The sequence below is a fragment of the Ammospiza nelsoni genome, chromosome 3, assembly GCF_027579445.1.
Source record: "Ammospiza nelsoni isolate bAmmNel1 chromosome 3, bAmmNel1.pri, whole genome shotgun sequence".
Lineage (NCBI taxonomy): Eukaryota > Metazoa > Chordata > Aves > Passeriformes > Passerellidae > Ammospiza > Ammospiza nelsoni.
The window spans coordinates 71,707,395-71,728,332 of NC_080635.1; the positions used below are offsets into that span (position 1 = coordinate 71,707,395).

The 20,938-nt window shown below is 41.3% G+C and overlaps 1 protein-coding gene across 1 annotated transcript in view; it reads right to left on the reverse strand.

Moving 5' to 3' along the window:
• EVA1A (eva-1 homolog A, regulator of programmed cell death) overlaps nucleotides 1–20,938 on the reverse strand; it is a 201,476-nt gene that overhangs the window by 117,526 nt on the left and 63,012 nt on the right. The window contains exon 3 of the mRNA XM_059468826.1: nucleotides 17,530–17,653. Within this exon, the coding sequence (XP_059324809.1) occupies nucleotides 17,530–17,653 (124 nt within the window). The remainder of the gene's footprint in view (nucleotides 1–17,529; nucleotides 17,654–20,938) is intronic.

Here is a 20,938-nt window from a genome sequence, read left to right on the forward strand (position 1 = left end):
AACACTTCATTACTCAGCTGATCCAGGGTGGGCTCAGGGGTACACCTCAGCTCCCAGCACAGCCTCAGCACAACCCCAGCCTTAGCACTGCACTTGCTACAGGAGCACTGATCTCTCCCATTACATATTCCCTCTGTGGCATTATCAACACATTCAAAAATGTATTTTAACCCAGCATAGGTCAGTTCTGTTAAATAGCCTACATTTTTGTTTTGCAGACAGATAAGTGAAGAGGCATGGCATTTGAGTGTTTTCTACATGGTAATATGGCAAGGGAAGGTAAAAGCCCATCTTTAGGAACCAATCTCATCCATGAAGCAGCTCTTTATGTGCCAGGCATTTATTCTATATCACAGCAGCTCAAATGCAAACATAATCATGCTCCATGGCTTTTTTTTCACAGCAGTTCTTCCGTGGCAGATTCAATAGAAGCTATACTAAATTTAATTGTTGTGGAAGCTGCTCCTGCCTGTTGCGAACACAGATATGCAGAAGCTTGTCCACAAATCCTTCTTGAAATGGGCACTCTTGTTCTTGTAAAGGTGGTACACACAGAACAATCACTCAGTTTACATCTCTCAAGGACACTGGATGGTCATTTCCTAAGAAATCACATGTCATTCCTTTGTCTTTATTATTTGGATTATGAGAACCTCTAGAGGTCCCAACCTAGAACAGGCCCTTCCCATGTGTGCCTCCCAATATACCACAGAAAACAAAAACTGGTTTGAAAAGCTGAGTTTTTAAAGCAAGACACACATCTGAAAGAAAGAGGCTAAGACAATGCAAGTGGCATAAAGAGACTAAAATAACTGAAGAGACTTGTCTATGGACACCCCAGGCAATTCAGGACACAGAAATACAACCTCAACTTCCCCAGCCTCTGTACAGTGACCTTCCACTTCCTTGTGTTACTTACCATTTGAAATGTAGCCACAACAGCATCCACATTGCTAAATGGGAAGGGTTTGTGCCCATGGTAAAATCCCAGGCATGATCAGTCATTTCCCCTTGAATGCTTCCACTTGTACTAGGTCAAAGCGGGGCCATAGAGCACATGAGCATCATCCAGTGCCTGGGGCTGCCCCTGGCCCTGTGTCCCTTACTGGCATGATTTTTTCCTTCCTTTACATGGTTCTCTGTGTCTAATATCACACACACACACGCATATATATATATAGAGAGAGAGAGAGAGAGAGATCTATGTAAATATATTTTTTTTAAAAAAATATATATGAGAACTTATGCAAAGTTCATATGCATAAAACTACTCAGCAACTGAGAACACTGGCTAATAATTTGTTTATAAGTTAATATTTAAGTCTTTAGACCATGCACTATTTTTTACTGTATTATAACTAGGTTCAAGAATCATTTTTGCTTATTATTTGATCTTTCCAAGCTGAATCATAGAATTTAGGTTGGAGAACTTTTCAGGAGGTCATCTGGTTAAATACATGTTTAAAGAAGGGCTAATTTCTACCTTACATTAGATTTTTTCAGAAGAAGCTGTGTGGAGAAAACATGTATTATACCAAAACAGAGGCATACTGATTTAAAAGAAACATCTGAGAACAAAATGACTTTTCATGCTCAGCTTGAAAATTCCTACTTGAAGTCAAAAAAAAAGCCTCCTCAAAATAGCCAATCACCTGGTGATGAGGGCATCAACTGGAATGTGAAAACCCTGTTCTGAACCTTCAGTCCAGCTGAGAAGCTTAACCTTGGACCCTATTCCAGTACATCATTTTCCTTCACACTCTGCAGCCTTTTTACAAAAATCTCTGAACATTTCTTGTTTTATCCTGCCACAGAGAAACTTTCAAACCTCTAAAATATTTAGTGAATGTGAAAACACTTTCTGATCCACCTCCCTAGATGAAGACACAATTAAGGCCTCACTCTTTCATGGGAGAGTCTATGCAAAGAGCAGACATCCCTCAGCAGCAGCTACAGGGAAAAACCCACAACGACTGAGTGTATGAAACAGGGGCTGGAATCAGAAATTGAAGTTTGCACCTTCAGAGTAAGTAAAGAGACAGAAACCTCATACACCTGTGAAGAATTAATGGTGGACTTGATAGTGTCAGGTTAATTGTTGGACTTGATGATTTTAGAGGGCTTTTCTAATCCAAATAGTTCTATTATTCTACGTCCATTTTATCTATGTAGGTATTTCATCCAAAATTACCATGAAAGCATCTGAAAGATATACTGAACACACCAAGGGGTTTTCATCTTCACCTATGATTGTCTCCCACAGGAACTTTGTTTCTTCTGTGAGGGAAATGAAATAAAAGCTTTAACCTTCCTATACAGTAGAAAACTTAACAGAGTATAATAAAACTTTATCCATTTAACAGAATTTATTTGTTCCTTAGGGAAAAAACATGGATTCAAGCTAAAAGCACAAAGACACAAACTCTCCAATAAGACAAGTTATACATAATTTATGTTAAACCACTGTCACAGAAAAGAAAACTTGTGTCTGGCTGAAGTGGGTGAAAAATGAAATAGGTGATTAAGTTTAGAAAAATAATAATTTTTAAGTCTCTAATGAGAGGGTCCACTGTGAATGTCTCATTTCTTACAGGCACTAACTCAATTTCCTCTTTCAATTTGGTTATTACTAGCTACATCTCCCAATTAACAAGTATAACTGCTTAACCACACATCCTGTGGTCTCATTTAAGGTCATTAGAATATTTATTAAATTCTACTGACCATTCAAAGCCAGGGCTTGACATTTGGAAACTTGCTTGGGATTTAAAAACAGAATATTTCATTGAGCACAGTAAACTCTGGGATGGACAGACATTCACACCTTTGTTGAAGATCTGTCCAGCAGTCATGAGACAATGAACAACAACTTGCTCCAGTTCCTAAAGGGGCTACAAGGAAGCTGGAGAAGGACTTTTCACAAGGACAAAGTAGTGAAAGGACAAGGGGGAATGGCCTTAAGCTGGAAGAAGGCAGGTTTATGTTGGATGTTAGAAATAAATTATTTACTCTGAGGGTTGTGAGGGACTGGAACTGAGAAGCTGTGCCTGCCCTATCCCTGGAAGTGTTCAAGGCCAGGCTAGATAGGGCTGTGAGCAACCTGGGATAGTGGAAGGTGTCTCTGATGATAGCGAGTGAGTTGGAATGAGATAGTCTTTCAAGTGCTTTCCAACCCAAACTGTTCTGTGATTCCATGATCCTATGAACAACAAAACACTGCCTCTCACACTCACAGCTCTGACCCTCATAGCTGCTCTTGGAAGTCATGTTCAGGGCTTATGGGGAAAGCTGCCTGATGGAAAGCTCAAGAAATCAGGCTGGGAGGTGAATCCAAGTGCAGATTCCTTGGGAGCAAGGGGGGCACATGGGTGATGTGTTCCTGGCACGCTGCAGTGTAGAATAAGAGGGTTGTGCCACCCAAAACAGGTATCACCTCCCAGTCACTGAATTCTGCCCCAGGAAACACCTCCTGGAGCTGCCAGTTGCAAGGCTCTGGCTGAGTCCACACTGGCTAGGGTTGCAGTTGCCTGGGCAGGCACAGAGAGAAGACACTGCTTTGTTAAAAGGAAAAAAAGAAAGCATGAAATGCACAGTAGCACTTCAGTCTCCCAGTCTCCCAGAAGATTCTCTTAAGCTTGACCACTGGAAAACAGGGAGTCTCCATGTTTCTGGGCAACCTGATAGAAATGTGCATAAACAAACAGGTAGGAAGTGATGCAAGGGAGGACACAAGTCCCTGAAAGTATTTTCTACTTCATAGCATTGTCACCTCCATTTTAGCCAGGATGAACCCAAGTCAGACACACTCACGCTCCCAGGCACTGGATGACAGTAAGGATTGATATTTTAAAAATACAGAGCTAAGCATCATCCCTATATTTACTGGTACTTCACCCCATGATAGCCTTACATAAATATTGAAAAGAAGCGAGGCAGCGTAAGTGACATAAGAGAGCTGGGACTGGGAACAAAAATGTATTTTTCTCTCTCACTCTCCCAAGCAGAACTGGCCTCCTACAGATCACTCACAATCTGGTCCTAAGCCTGCTCTAACTGTTACAGTCTGGATATAATTCAGGCCAAATGCAAACATTTGTATTAGTGGGTTTCATGTTTCACCCTGAAAAATTAAACACGCTTAAATGGCCTCAGAAAGGTGGCAGTGATATTCAGCAAATGGCTTACTCCACTCTAATCCCCCATGCAGTCATTTGTAGGGCAACAGAGATTTACCATGATTAAGATATTTGCTAAGGATAATATCCCTTTTATTACTGCCTGGTTTCAGAGACACTGGCTTAAATATAACTCGGTAGAGAGAACCCAAGGAGGGAACAGCTGTAGGCTTTTCTAGACACGTTTTTAAAGGTCATTATATGACACAATTGTAACTTAACTCAGACAATTACAGGGAAACAATTATAAATGTTTCTAATATAAAAATGGTCTCTCTCAAACAGTAAAGTCAATAAGAAGACTCTCTCTCAAACAGTAAAGTCAATAAGAAGACCTTTAGTAATTATTGGATGTGTACAATAATATTAACCTGTATGACCATTAGCAATTACATTTTGCCAGTATCTTAAGAATGCTTTCCCTTATGGCTCACAAGAATTTTCTGAATTATCTTGATTTGGAATCTCAAAACTAAATGTCAATTGCCTCAATCTCTGCGAGACCTTAGACACAAAACCTCCTAAAGATATTTTGCTTCTAACAAAATGATGAAATCCATCTATGCCAGAGGTTCACCTTACCTAAAATTATATTTTTGAACAGAACTTGTAGGAAAAATTATGGAATTTGCTATTCCAAGTATTCATACTTCACTTAATCAGTGCATAATAGCTGACCCGATTTCCCAGATCAAAGAGCTGGAAATACATGTAAAGAGAAATCTGTTTTCTTCACAAAATCCTAAAGGATCTAAATCTTAGAACTGAGGATCTGAGCAAAGTGAATTTTTAGGAAACAGAGATGCTTTTCCCCAATTCTTTATCAGGTCAGGATCGTTTCCCATAGAAGACTTTCTTATATAGGTTATAACTGTTAAATTAACATGACTGCATCCAAGATGTCACTTCAGAACCAAACTGGACATCATCTTAGCCAGTAATTTCTCTTTAACCCAATTTTTGCCTCACTCACATTCATCCCAGCTTTGTTATATGTTCCTCTTCATGCCACCCAAAAGAAAGAACATTTCTTGCCTTGAAACTCATAACTCTTCATTATATCCACCCATTCCACCATCACCTAATTCCCTTCAGCTGACAAAGGACTACATTTAACTACTGGATGGTAGTTTGTGCTGGTCTGTGAAAAAGGACATAGGGAGAACTCTCTTCCAGCCACTCTCTCCACAAATAATGATGGGCACACCTCTGTGTCACTCTTCCCTCCTCCAGCTCCTACTGCACCTGTCAGGCATGGATTGATTGTAAAGTGGAACAGCTGAGATGCACAAGTGGAATACACAACCTTTTAGCCACCAGTTAAAATTCAACAAATTTTTATGGACACTGGAAACCATCCCCAAATAATAAAGATGGTGATAACGCATGTGGTGAGATTTTGGTGATTTCAGCACGTCTGGGTAGAACATTTACATTGCAAAGCCACGACAGCAATTTTTTTGTGTCAGCCTAAAGAGAGAAGCCAAAGCAAGGGTTAACCATGGAAATTTGAACTTTTTTCTGTGAACATTGTCACTCCAGACCAAAATTCACTGAGTCACTGTGGACATAAAGCACCTCTGGAGAATATCTGGGCCAATCCTCATGTTCAGACCAGAGTAAACTGGAGCAGTAGGTGGCTGAAGGCCATATCCATTCAAGTTTTTAACATCTGCAAGGATTGAGACTTCGCAACTTCCTTGGGCAAGTTGTTCCATCAATCCTGTTAGTCATGTGAGAGATGAGTATAGTGAGAACCTGCTTACATCTCTTCCATGGGAAGTGGAAAAATGAGTTTCAAAGACAGTAAACCTAGGACAAACACCTTTAAGCAGCATCCTTGAGTAAGAGTGCTGTGCACAGGACTGCCCATGAACAACTCATCCTGGAGATACACATCCAGTGCCCGTCCTAGTAACCTGTGACCCCTGTTTTTATATTTTCTTTTTCTCCACAATCAGCTAATTTCCAGTAACTTTTGTAAAACATAGAGAATAATTTTAGGGTTAAGTAGAACGAAGTCCATCCCAAAACTAAAATAAGGGAGTGCATCTCAAAGCACTGAGAGAAAAAGTGCCTTGGACAGCATTCACTGCTATGACACCCTGCAGAGAAGAAAAAGTTGTATTAAAGAGTATTTTCCAGTCAATGCATCACTTCAAAGCTTTTCCCCATGCTTCTATTCCTATGTTATATATTTACTTATTTTTCATTTGAAGAAAGCATTTATTATTCCAGTATTTCATCCTTTTTTTGAGCTTTGAAAGATATAAGCAGGTTCTGGCCTTCAAGATGCTGACTGTAAATCATAGATTCATAGGTTCATAAAATGGTTTGGCTTGGAAGGGACCTTAAAGATCATCCCATTCCAACTCCCTGCCATGGGCAGGGACACCTTCCACTGTCCCAAGATGCTCCACGCTCCACCCAACCTGGCCTTGAACACTTGAAGAATGGGGCAGCCACATCTTCTCAGGGCAACCTGTGCAGTGTCTCGACACACTCAGTGTGAAGGATTTTCTCCTAATATCCAATCTGAATTTACCCTCCTTTAAAGAGTAGATTTAGATACGTGGTTTAAAGCCATTCCCCCTCATCTTTTCAGGGGACAGTCAACAAAGGTCAGAAGTTTCTCCCAATGACAAAAAGCCTATTATTTAGACCAGTTCACATTGCTATGGCTCCTTTCTTTTCAGTTTTCTTCTAATTTTACTTATGATATGCACTTCATATCCTGATTTCCAGAGCTTCCTCCAATTCCATGTGACCCTGCTACTAATGAGAACTTTCTGTTCATATCAGGATTTTAATAAATCCATATCAATCCAGTGAGCATTCCCTTAGGCAGGGCTGGATGGAGAAAACCTTTTCAGGACAAAAAAGCCTCCAGAGTCCTGGAGTACAGCCCTCACTATCACTCCCCCACAAGCATTTTACTGTGGGCTACCTGGTGACTCCTTCATTTCAAAGGAATCTAAAAAGGATTTTACCTTTAATTTGGAGCACTAAAAAAGTCACAAATTCATATATTTGCATGCAAATATCTTTTAACATTATTTCAGTTCAATTTTCCCTTGAGAAAATTTTTGTGAAGATGGTGTCATATAATTTTTAAGAACTGAAGTTCACCACCCTTGGTAGCCTGGCGTGCACCACTTACTTCTACAGGAGATAATCTGAAACTCTGAAAGATACAATTCAGATGACAGTCCAGAATTATATTAAACAGGCAGCCTGCCAACTTCAAAAGTACCCTGAAAACTCAAGAGTGCCAAGTTTTGGAGGTCTGAAACCCTTTCGACAAGTAAGAAGATTGTTCTTTGCAAACGACCTTGTCAGATTCCCTTAAAATTACACTCGTGATGCACCTATCCAATTTGCAGTGTTTAAAAGGCTCCTCTCCCCACTGTCACTTTCATTAGTCTGAGGTAGTTGTCCTTTTATATTCTGCTGTGAAAAGGCTGGCAGTGCTGCAAATTAACTGCTACACTTCATTTCCAAAGCAGAGTTCAGATGCACCTAGTTGCACTTTCCTGTTGGACAAAGAGAGGTATATGGTTATCTGAGGGGGAAAAAAAAAGGAAAAAATCAAAATATGTGCACTAGATATACATAGGAGTTAAAAATACACCTGGGAGCCCAGGACAAATTTAATTCTCTTCCTATTTCTTCCATTACTGAAATTGGGCTGATTTTCTGAAGCAGCTCTGGCTTACTGGTGCTCTGCTGCCTAAGCCTCTGCCTCACCATTTGTCTGCTTCCAAAGACCTGCTGGCCAAGGTTCAGTGAGATTTGACAGAAACATCGAAGTGACAAATGTAGTGAAGTCCCTCTACATTTTTTTAAGAACTGGTAGCCAATTTCAGAAGAGAGCCAAACCAGTGCCAAAGCTGGTTGTATTCATTGCACTGTCCCACCAGTCAACCAGCATGGATTTATGACCTGTAAAGCAGCCAACTAATAAACTGTAAACTGTAAACTTGGCCAGCTATCATGGACTTAAATCAGGACTAGCAACACTATAGGAGGCAATATGGGAAACACAGCCAATATTTTGTACTCCAACGAAAAGATGAGAGAGATGCAATAAGGAAAAGTAGCTTAAAGATATATAGGGAAAAAGACTTAATTAGCACCACTGCTCATAGCTGTTTTGTTCTGCTCTTCCAGTGATTGTATAAATCTGGAGTAATGCTGCTAGAGTTATTATTAAAATAGCTGAAAGGGAGAAACTTAGTCTTATATCATTAAAATAGTCTTCTACAGACATTAAAATAATGGCAATAATAATTCTGACAAAAGAACATTAAAAGGACGCCTGATTGATATTTTTACATATAACCCACTGGGTTGCCTAGAGAATACAATATGGGAAAATGAGGTCTACTAGATTAAAAGCCAATTCACTACTGTCCTAAATAATTAACTACACAGTATTCCCTTAATGGCTTTGCCCAAGAAATAAAAAAGAATGTAGCTGAGAGAAATACAGTAACCAAATTTCCAAAATTCATCATGGATGCTTTAGAGGTCCCAGTTTGCAGATACATGAATAGGTGACAACCTCCACTGCCTTTGAAGTAGTCAGAAAAATCAGTGTGCAAGTTAGAAGAGCTTGATACACCATTAGTATGATAAAACATTGAAGCTATCAGGAGATACCTGTTTTAAAAAATGTGTAGTCAATTTGCAAACCAACTGTAGGACAGATATTGAAAAAATAATGAGGAAATGCACAGTAATGGAAAGAGTTTATAACCATGACAATACCCCAGAGATTTACTCTTCTCTGCCTTTTTTCTTTTTCTTTTTTTTTTTTTTTTTTGCCTTTTTTTCCCCCTAAAAGACATTTATTTGAGGAGAACAATTGGTCCATATTTTCAGTCTTGAATTAGTCCATATATAGGACATCCTGCAGGAGTGCTGTATAAATTTACTTCTCTGTTCTGTGAGTCCTACACTCACAGTTTAATCTGTGGAGTAATACAATAGACCCAAACTTCCACAGAAGTTAACTAACTTTTGCAGCATCGCAGTTTTTTTAGAATACGGTTTCTGGAGCAAGTTGTTCACATCAGTTCTTCACCAGTGCACCAGAAAATTCTGAAGTCTGTCATTCAGAGCTTGCAAACCTCTACCATAGTAGAACTCTGTTGGGATTTAGACTTATGGGCTCTGTTTTCACAACTTGGTTTCCCTGTGTTCCGGTTAATCGCCCCAAGAACACTCCTGGGTCACTCCAAGAACACTCCTGGGTCTCCTGAGAAGACTCCCTGATCACTTTGCAGGGGCTGTCAGCAGCCAAAGCCATTTCTGACACCTGCAGGACCAGCCACCGCACAGCCTCTGCCCTCAGCACAGAAAGGCACCACAGGTGCCACAGTGCCCAAGGATGAGCTGGATCTCCTGAGGAACACGGGGAGCTCCTCCTGGCTCTGCTGTGGACTCACCTATCCCAGCACTGAAAGTCTAACCCTTCCTTTTCCTTCACTTGAAATTCATGGCTTAGAAAAGGGTATTGTTATCCCTGGTTTGTAGGGGTTTTTTCCCCAAACCACAGAAAACTTAAATGACAGTGGACAAAGAGGATCTGTAAAAGTCACAATTCTGGCATTTATACAATTTAGGCAGATTTCAGAATTTGTCTTTTTTAGTGGTTCACATCTGGACACTGGAGACCTGATCCAGCAAAGGGAATCCTTATATCTACATAGTAGGAAACACCACAGTTTTCACTGCCTCCTTATTATGTCAATCAGGGCTGACTGATTGTGTTTGAAAGCAAAATGAGATTTTTTTTTTTTTAACTCTCCAAGGTTCAGAAGCAGTTTCATTCTCTGCAGGAGAAGGAAATTATGATTATAATAAAATACTGTAATATAATTACATTTGTGATAATATAATATTTTCATTTATTATATTAGCTAATATATTGTATTAATATTGCAATCATATTTATAATTAAACTGACAACAAGCTCTGCATTTGCTGACACTGGAATCACATATTCCTGTTAATCCTCCTTCTGGCAGTCCAGTGATTAATGTGCTACAGAGATAGGGCTATTTGACAGCTCCTGAAAATCTCTGTGCATCAACAGCTTAAAACAGTATTAATCATTAGCATTAGCATTTCTCTGGCCACAATTGTGGGCTGATAGATCTGCCCTCTGTTATTTACAACATTCCTTTATTTACACCTTTTCATCACCACAGTGGTTGCTGCCTAAGGTTTTATTGCCCTTATAAATTTCCACTCCCTGCATCACCTTATTTAGAAATAATACAGATAAGCAAGAGAGAGCTGGTGAATGCAGGAGGCAAAAGGCTCTTTCTCTTGCCTCAGTGGCTGGGCCAGGGGGATGTGCCCATTAAACATCCTCAACTCCATCACGCTGCTTTGGGAAGCCTGGCCCACCAAAAAGCAATGCAGCAAACAATACAGTGAACTTCTCTTGCCACCAATAAACCTGTCTGATGAAGGAGATTAATGCTTTTCTGAAAGGGTTGATGACCACTGAATTACCAATGTATTCCAGCACTAAAATCAATCACCAGCATTAAAGCAACCAGGAATACATTTAGGTCCTTCTTTGCTCTCATCTTAAACTTCCACAAAACCTCTGTACTTTCTATAACCTTCTGCTCTTCTCACAGCATTTTACAAATTCTGTCTAGGGAATGCAAGCCTTGGGGATGTGTGATGAGATGTGGCTTTTCAGGCTGTGTTCACTGAATTTAACAGAAATATGCAATCCCAGCCAAGCAAAGCCAAGGGCAAAGCCCATACAAAATTCAATACTGAAGGAATGGGCTGTAGGAAAATTAAAAGCTGAACAAAAGGCACTCACTGCACGCCTAGGTGGTCCTTCCAAAATGTCCTTTCTATACTTTTCAGCCAATTCAGCTGAAATCTGATGAGCAGACCTGACCATTTCACCAAAAGATATGAAATCACAACAAGGAGCAGGACTCTTCACCATTCCTTGACAGTTGGAATAGCTCTGGCAACACTGATGGCATTCTGCTGTTTGCCCTGGCACATCTTCACCAAAGGGCACACACTTCTGGGACACAGAATGGCAGCGCTGTCACTGTATGATAGAGAGCAGAAATTTGAAGATGGCACTTTTATCAGAAGGTGATCTAAATGGATTAATTCTTAATTGTTTTTTAAATTCATTTACTCTCTAGTTAAAGCTGCTTAGGGCTGTTAAGAAAAATAAAGTTGTCTGAGTAAGGATGGTCATTCCCATGTTTGAAAAAAGTCATTGACTTCTCACAAGAATTAACTGGGCTTCTTACATTTTTATCTTACATTTTATCAAATCTATGGTGAAGAGAATTAAAGTCTGCTCTCCTCAAAACATGTGTCCAGTCAATTCTCAGCTCAAAGATTTTCCAATAAATCAGAGCTACAGGTTCCAAACCAGGATAATGTGACCTCCCTCACCCCCTTTCCTCCTCCTAACTCCTTGCAAATTTTTGGCACTTCACCCTTTGCCAGCAAACGTTTCCTTCCCAAATACATTTCTCAGAGCCTTGATGTTCCCCTCCCAAATAAGTTTTTGTATTGTTACAGAGGGATTTGAGCTGAAATTGGAGCCTAGGTCACAATCCAGGCTTTCTGAAACTTCAAAGGCTTCAGGCTTACATTTGTGAATAAATGTAGAGCAGCAAAGTTTGGATTTACACTTTGTTACATCACTGGAATGATTAAGAGGAGCTTCATATTCACCACCCTTCAATTATCACATCCAGCTCCTTCACTCAGCATTTTTAAATGAAATAAAAATAAATTTAAAAAAAAAAGGATGTAGATTATCCCTCCCAGAGTCCTTGAAGTCATAAGCTGAAGTAGTAACTGCCCAAGAGAAAAATGGGAAAATATCACTGTAGCATTTTATAGGAAGCTGCAGCTTTAGGCTCTTCAGAGCTGAGAAGGAATCATTCCATCCAGAACAGTGTGGCAATGGCAAAGGAGGACACAAAAGAAAGGCACTATGTGGAGATCTCATGGAGTAAGTAAAAGAAATAAGGTAGGAGCCATCCCCTTTCTCGACAGCATTGCCTGAAATGGCCACTCAGACAGCACATCTCACCCTAAGTATTCCCTCTGCAGGGCCGGGAAAACATTTATGTCCCCACTTTGTTCAGAAGCATTGACACTTTTGAAACAGCAAAACCAAAAAATAACTGAACAACTAAAAAGCCACAACGGGCAAAGAGCTGCTGCGCAGGGGCAGATGGATCTCTGCTGGTGCAATAGCCCAGAGCAGCAGCCAAACCAAATAAAATCAGCTGCAGCGGCATTGCTGGGGTGCAGAAAGGTGAAGTTATTTCTTCAGCATGACTTGGGCAGCCCCACAGATCCTGTTCCCAGCCAGGATTAGATCGCAGAGCCCCTCCAGAAAGTCTGGCACACAGAGCAAATATTTCCTAGCTTACAATAACACACGATCTTACACGGTTCTCTGTCTCTGAAGTGAGGGGGATGAACAAACACTGAATTGTTTGAATAATATTGGTGAATCCAGATTTCAGTTAGAGGGAATTCATGTTAGTCCAATTAAATAGTATGTCAATTCCCTCTAATTATCTGTTCCTGCAGCCCACCCGGTAATTACACTTAATGAGTCTAAATCAAATCAGCATGTTACCTGGGAAATAATTGGATTTATGTGCAATTTTTTAATGATCCTGAAAGGTACCCTGGAGATTTAATTCCCCTGTGTGTTCAGGGTTTGATCCTAGGCTTCAATGCACTTTGGATGCGGATCTCAGGATACATTTGCCCTGATAAATTGGATGTGCCCATTCCCTGGCACTGAGGCCCACTGTTGTGGGACCATCATTCTCATCAACTTTTTTAGCTTTTAAAACAAGGTGCCCATACCCAGACTTCCCACTGGAAACCATCTCTGGCAAGTGCTAAATTCTAAACTAAACCTACACTAGGAGAGAACAAGTCCAGGTTTCAGTGCTGCAGCAGCACATGCCCACCCTGAGTTGCAGGGAGCCTGCAGGGGCTCTGCTGAGGCTATGGACAGCAGGAGGAATTGCAGAAGCACCTCCAAGGGAAGAAGCACAAGCTGTGCTCTGCTGAGACCTGTACTGTTCCTCTGACCCAAGGCACACATGGTACAGAAAAATAAAATAAACCATAGAATCATTGAGGTTGGAAGAGACCAAGATCATCAATTCCAAACTCTGATTGAACACCACCACGTCAGCTGAAAATGAAATCTAAGCTTCTCTACACTCTGATGGACCTTGGCCCTCAAGACACTTAGTAGTTGTAAGTAAATCTCCTTTGCCCAAAACTGAGACAGAACAGAGTATTTTATTGATCATTTCTGATCTCCTTACACATCCTAAACTTCAAAATTAAAAGTACACACATAGAGAGTATTTATTTATTTACAGGCACAGAGAATTCACAGGACTGCCAAACTGCTGACACTTCAAGTCCTGAACATGCAATATGAGTGTCCATTAGATCCCAGGTCCATCTATTGGATCATAGGAAATCATGAATAGCACAAGGCTTCCCAAAAAAACACACAAGCAAATTCCTTTCTCACTGCTTCTAGTTAAGCATGCACTTCTCTGAATTATTTCTTTTAATTTCTAGAGGAGGCAAGCTGTAACGCCTCTGCACAAGTTTTCCCTGCTTCCAGCAAGAGCAGTCTCTGAGGGATGAGTACAGGAGACATCCCCTCATTGCCCTGCCCCCCAGAGCCCCACCATCTGAAAAATCTTTGTCTTTCAGTTTCAGCTTGATTTACTGTCCTCCATCTCCTTGAAATTCTGCCCATGAGAAACCAAAATAGCACCTTGCCTTGTGCATGACCCCCACAGAGCACCGAGCATCGGAACCACTCGATTTCAAGCGCAGGGGAGTGTCAGGGAGACAAAGCTGCAGTGACAGTGGCTCCAGGGGATGACTGCACCATCTCTTAATCCCTCAGCAAAGGTACAAGCAAATGCCACTAACTTCAGTTTTGCTTTCTTTCAAGGAAGTCTTTCTCTTTGGATAACTACCTCTGTTCAGAGGCCTTCTGAGGCTTCAGCATGACTCTGACAATAGAAGAACTTGGGTATCCTTATTCAATATTAAAGATGGCCTGTCTGAAATCTGCAGGCCACTTCTCTCACACTCATTTTTCCTAGGTAGGTGCTTAACCAAAACACCTACTTCAGTGACACAATCATAACAGGCTCCCTCAATAAGCAACAAAAAGAAATAGATATCAATATCAATTCAAGACAATTCAGACCTTAAATATCTTCTTATTAAAGTATTTCTCTTATGTCTGCTGTTAAGAAAGACAAATTCAGAAACAGAACCCAAGAAATTATATTTTTCTTTTGCTAAATTTATGATCAAATCCTGTGCAAGGAAGTGAGCTCTTCACAAGGACTCTTTGATTACAGCTCTGTGTGCTCACATTTTCTGGAACAGCTCAGAACTTCACAGGACCACAGTCTTGGGGTTCAGCTCTTAAGCATATATTTACTTACAGCTCATAAACAACACTCAATAACCCAAAAAGTCCACCCAAATTTCTTACTGTCCTGTATTTCACATTTTATGGATGCATCACTCCTCAGTCCCCTCATTAGCTTTCTCCCTATAGATAGGTGGAAAGGCTTATTGAACTCCCAACAGCACTAGATACAGTTTGTGAGACTCAAAATTAACATTTTGAATCACCAGGGAAAGGCTGACTATGACCTGGTATATCTGGGCTAATTCTCACATATTTCAAACACTGTTAGTGATCTAATGGGTTCTGATTAATAGTTTGCCCAATCACTAAGAAACAATAATTTCTGTCAGATTATCCTGTTTCACTCTGCAAAATTTGAGCTGCCCGAAAAATGTCTTGGGGAAATATTTTCAAGCAGCTTCCCCTGCTCTCTTTCAGGAAAGTCACCTACTCTACACACTGACTTTACTACTTTACTACTGTATCTGTAATTAGCAAAGAATGCCAGGCCATAAATATTAATGCACAGATGGGTCCTGAAGTACCTTCAGAAGTTCAGCACAGGCCTCAATAGTCAAATTTTTCAAGTGAGCTTTGATACAAACCCTGCAGGTTCAGGAGGACTTGTCAGAACACCCCTGTCAAAGAGATGCATTTCTCACCCAACAAGGGATATTACAATCACCCATGAAAATCCCACAACAAATGCAGATGCTTCATTACCTACTTCTGATTTGAATTCCACACAGATCTGGCCAGACCCCTTCACTTCATTAGCACAGGTTTTTTCCTGCTGGGGCAAAAAGTCTTCTTCTGTGCTGCTGCTGGCAGTCTGAATGTTTCTGCTTTTTTTAAAACCTTTTCTGAAGTCAGATCTGTTTTTCTCTACTGTGAAAACTTTCCTGGTTTTTGATTCTTTCCCAAAAATACTGCTGCTGTAATGCTGAGGCCATGTTAGTAATGTCATCTAAAAATCTTGAGGCTGGTCTGAAATGCCATGTCCAGATTAATTGTCATAACCAGTTAATTCATAGAATCATTAAGGTTGTACAAGATCTCTAAGATCACCAAGTCCTATTAATTCAGCACTGCCAAGTCCACTATTAAATCATGTCCCTAAGCACCACATCTACACACTTTTGAATACTTCCCAACCACAGTGATTCCACCACTTCCCTTGGAAGAGTGGAACAAGGCAACTTGTTCCAATGCTTGACCACTGTTCAGTAAAGAGATTTTTCCAGTTTTTAGATCCTACCTAAACCTCCCCTAGTGCATCTTGAGGCCGTTTTTTCTTGTCATATAATTTGTTACTTGGAAGAAGAGGCTGACCCCCACCTTGGTACAACCTCCTTTCAGATGGTTGTACAGTGATAAGGTCCTTCCTGAGCCTCCTTTTTCCAGGTCAAACACCCCCAGCTTCCTCAGATGCTCCTCATCAGACCTGTGCTTAAATAGAAATGGGTACCCTTCTCCAGCTGACATCAGTGGGCAGTTTGTTCACATCAAACCTGATCAGTCTCCAAAACAACGTATCTGCTTCCAAAACCCTGATGGAGAATGGTGTCTAGGCTGTGCTAACTCCCCTGCTGGGGCCAGGAATTGGCCAAGAGGGTGTTGGGTGTCCTGAGCCAAAGCTGCTCTGGGCTCACTCCTCTGCAGCACACATGACTGCACCCCCAGTATCCAGCCCCATTTAATTTAAACACAGCTAATGAGATCATGCAAAACACAAGGTAACATTCCCCAGCCTGATCTGGGAGCAATTAAAAGTTGGCTTTTGGCATGGCATGGGCAGGTGAGGTTCCTGTCACACCAACACCAGGGCCTGCTGAGACACCCAGCTCTGAGGGTCAGACAAGGAGCTCCCACTGCCCCTGGAGCAGCCGGCAGAGAGGGGACAAGTCCCTCTACCCACCAGGACAGGAGGGCAGCTGCAGGTGGGATCAGGAGGAGCCCAGCCAGCACTGACAGCATGAGCTGAACACTGGCAAAGGCTGGCACTGCCACCTGCAGAAACTCAGGCAGCTGGCAAGCAGGAAGGAGGCCGAGCTGGAGCATCCCAGCAAGGCAGCAAGTGAGGGGGAAAGGGAAATGCTCCACACTGGGAGTTATCTACACTGAAATTAGAGGTGGAAGGGTGTGGGAACTCAGCACATCACTCTTGATGTCCAGAGTTGCCAAGATAACCCTTGAGGGGGCTCGGAAATCCTGGAATGTTGCCAGAAGTGCTTGGTGGTTGGATTTTGACCCTGCACGGGATGTGCCACCTGTATGAGGACATGAGAATCACTTGGGGATAAGTGGTGTAAGAATTAATTATTCACAGGGTGAAAATACAGGTTTTGGGATTTTGGTGCAGGGGGATTGTAGGAGACAAGATGGAGGAATTAGGGCCTGTCTTGTCCTTCTTCTTTCTTCTTCTTGTCATCCATCTTTGGTGGTGATGTTGACACTTTGGGATTGGTTCATGTCAAATGTGAACTTGTTAGTATGGGTAAAAGGTATTGGAAGGTAAAGGTAAATATATTGTACGTAGTTTTTAGTATAAAAATAGAAAACCACCCAATGGGAGGTCAGTGTGCCCTTGGCTGCCTTGCTGGTCAGACCTCTGTCAGGCTGGGAGACAACTTTGTAGATAAGAAACAATAAACAATATTGAAGACCGAAAAATCTGAAGAGTGCACTCATCCTTTGGAGTGCGGGCTGTCCCAAGGCCATCCTGCGTGTGACCGGGCGGAGACAAAAGGCCGGACCGGTCAGAAGGAAACAAGAAGTCCTAGAAGGGCTCTCTGGTGAGCATTAAGTACAAAAATGCTTTGGTCTCAACAGAGCAAAGAGATTTGATAGAGAAATACTTACTTGGCCTGCACTTGTACCACACAAGGAGGTACTTGCCGGTCCCGGGGCAGGGGTCCATCCCAAAGAGCCGGCTGTTGACGAGGAACTGGCAGCTCCGCCTGTCCTGGCACTCATCCAGCATCTTCTGCAGCCGGGGATAGGCACCAGAAACAGAGAAACAAAAGCACTTCAGTGTCCCCACTAAAGGGAACATCAAACAGACACAACCTGCAGAAAGAGAAGGCCATCCCTGACTCCACAACCAGCCCTGGCAGGAGGCAGGTGACGGTGCCCGACACAGCGGGTGCCGCAGGAGCCACAGATTCAGTGCTCCTTGCACTGTTTTAACAGCAGGTTTTCATCCCCTTGCATGGGTGCAAAAGGAAGGATTTGCACTGGGATGGTCCCAGAGATTTTGAAACACTTGCATGCTATTTAATCATAATATAAAACAGTATAATCCCAGGAAAAGCAGCTTTGAGGACATGGATCCACCTTGACAGTTAAAAGTAAAGACCTGAACTCTGCCACCACCAATCTGCTTTAGATTTCTCTGGAGATACACAATTTCAAGACAGTTCTTGTCTCAGTTATATAAAAGCTGGTAAATATATAGATATATAAATTGCTGGTATTCCAATAATTAGTAGTTGTGGTGGGAACACTGTTATACAGCCAATTTAGACGGTTTTTAATAGGGCTCATTCCTCTTCCCCCATGATTATTACATTCTTTTAGCTAAAGTCAGGAAGGGACTGTAAGGCAGGGGCTTCTCCCACTACTGGCATTTTGGGCCCTACCCCCTTTTCTGCTTTTCCTCTAGCACTTGCTCCCCACTCCCTCATTCATAACTCTCACAAAAACTCCATCTCAGAATCCTCAGGGGCAAGACATTCTGTCTCCTGCTAGAAAATAGCTTCATTAAGGAAGATTAATGATTTCTTTTAATCCTCTGATCCTCTAAAGCAGTGGTAGGGGGGGAGAATAATATTGAGTGGGGCAGTAATTAAGTTTTAAATTCAGCTGGATGGCTAAGGTGGTATTTATGTACTCCTGTAGAGCCCCTAAAGCACTAAAATTACCATAATGTTTGCCTGACACACATGAACCTGTCAGAGCATTTTGAGACCACAGAGCGAGGTAATCCACCAGCCTCGTTAAGTCCCTGTGATACAGAGCTGTGAATTCCAGCCCCAAAACAATTAATTTCACTTGCAAGGAGGCACTGGAAAATCCTTCCTCAGAAATTCCCCTAGGCTCCCCTGGTCTCTTTTGTCTTCTCTCTGTTCACTGTTCTTATACCCTTCTCGATATTTGGGCTTTCCCACAATCTTCTCCATGTGCCATTAACATAAAGGCTGTTCCTTCTCAACCATGTGCCACCCAAACCAATTTTCTCTCTGCTTCAGTGAGTACTTTCTATTTTTGAGTTCTCCCTGAATGTAATATATAGAATCTTTAGCATTATAACTCTGAATGTCATGCTTTGAACAACAGCTGTTCCAGTTTCAAGTGCAATTTGAAGCTGCCTCATTTGCAGTTGCTCATAACTTCCTACAGCTTTCACCTTTTGGGCTGACACATGCAAGAATTCATGCCTGCCTCAAGTCTGACCTTTATTTTAAAGTTCAAACCAAAACAATCCAGGCCTTTTCTAGCAGGCAGAGAACATATGCTGTTGTTTTCTACTTACAAAGGTAATAAAATGCAGGCATTTCATTTAAAAATACAGGATTTAGGATGGTGAGGTGAACACTGAAGGAGGTGCCTGGGAGCATTAGCCCCAGCTTGACCATCACATTAAAATGCATAGAAAGAGCATATTCTTTCCTCTAGGCTCATAAGGGTTGGCTGCTCACTCAGCATGTGAAATTTAATTTAATGCAAAATCCAGTGAGTTGCAAAGGAATTTAAGCAGTGGTTCCAGCACAGATAACTCTTTTCATCTCAAAAAAGCAAAGAAAAACTGAAACAATTCTGGAGGGCTACACATATTGAGAGAAATTATCTCCAAATCATTGTGCACCTGAAAAGATTTTCTGATACTGGACAGCCATGCTTATATACAAGTAAAACTAAAAATATTGAGTAAGGGAAAAGAAGCAGGATCCCAAATGTTTCCTTTCCCTCTAGGGAAGCTTTCTCCCCTCAAAGGCATCAGACTTGGGTTTTGAACTACAAACCTGTTCACAGCAGACAGGTGGGCATTTCAAGAAACTTCAGCATTGTGTCATGGGTGCTGTTAAAACCAGTTGGAAAACCTCCCTGGATTTCAGAAAGACTGAGGTAGGCCAACAAGAAAACAACTTTGAAACCTCAGGTTAGACAACTCTGCAGCACTTGTTCATCTGTTCTCAGGCTCAGCATCAGGAACAAAGACAACAATTCACTGACCTCAGAGAACCACGGACATGGGCAGCCTTCAGGCAGTGCCACTTTGTCTTGGCTCTGCTCTAACTTGTGGCAGCTCTTACTTATTCCTTGTATTCCACATAAGTGAAACCTCCTGAGTTTACCTCCCGTGGTATGCAAAGGGTGGAAGGGGGCAGCAAAAAGAAAGTCTTAGGGAGAAATTTGTAACTAAATTAAAGAGCAAAAGTCATCTCTGCCATTGTGAAAGCAGAGAAAAAAGTGAAGTTTTCTTAGGTCTCAATACGCCATTTACTAATTTGTTATAGTGTTTAGCTACAGTTCCAATTTAATTTGACAAAAGCCATGACTCTGAAAAGTTTCATGGGGGGAAAGAAATCAATATTTCCTTTTCATTCGTGTAATGCTATTTTACCTCCCCCAAAGGGCAACATTTTTTCCTGAAAATTTAAAAAAATCATTCAGATTTCTGATTTCCTGCACACAGTTTGAGTAATGTCTTATGCATAATGAAATATATCCATAAAAAGTAAAATTTAAAAATATATATGTTCAATCCTCAGTGAAATACATCAGGAAAAAAATGCAGGGAAAATTACCTCTACTTAACGGTGCATTTCCTTGCTTAAAAATTTTAAAAAATGTTCTTACACCAGTCTTAATGTTAACTTAAAAACTTGCACATAACTTTTACCTATCCTTGCATGCACAGAAATTTTCTTTCCCACTGCTTTCATCAGTATGTGCTATGTACCAGCATCTTCTTAAACACCATGCAGAACAAGTGTGACCAGATGACCCCCCAAAGGTACAGTTCCCCGCAGGTCCAGAGGTTCTGGTGTTTACCAGAAGCCAAGACCTTGGCTTTCTGGCCTCAGTCTCAAAAATTATACATCTAGGCAGTATCAGAGCTCTGGCAGATGTCAGATGTTTTTTCTGAAGCATTTGCAGATGATCAGGTAGACTGACACTAGGAAAGCTGAGAGCTCACTTGGTAGTGAGGGAATGTCTTGAGCTCACATGGCTTTTGCTCAATGGATGGAAAAATGTAGGCAATTCA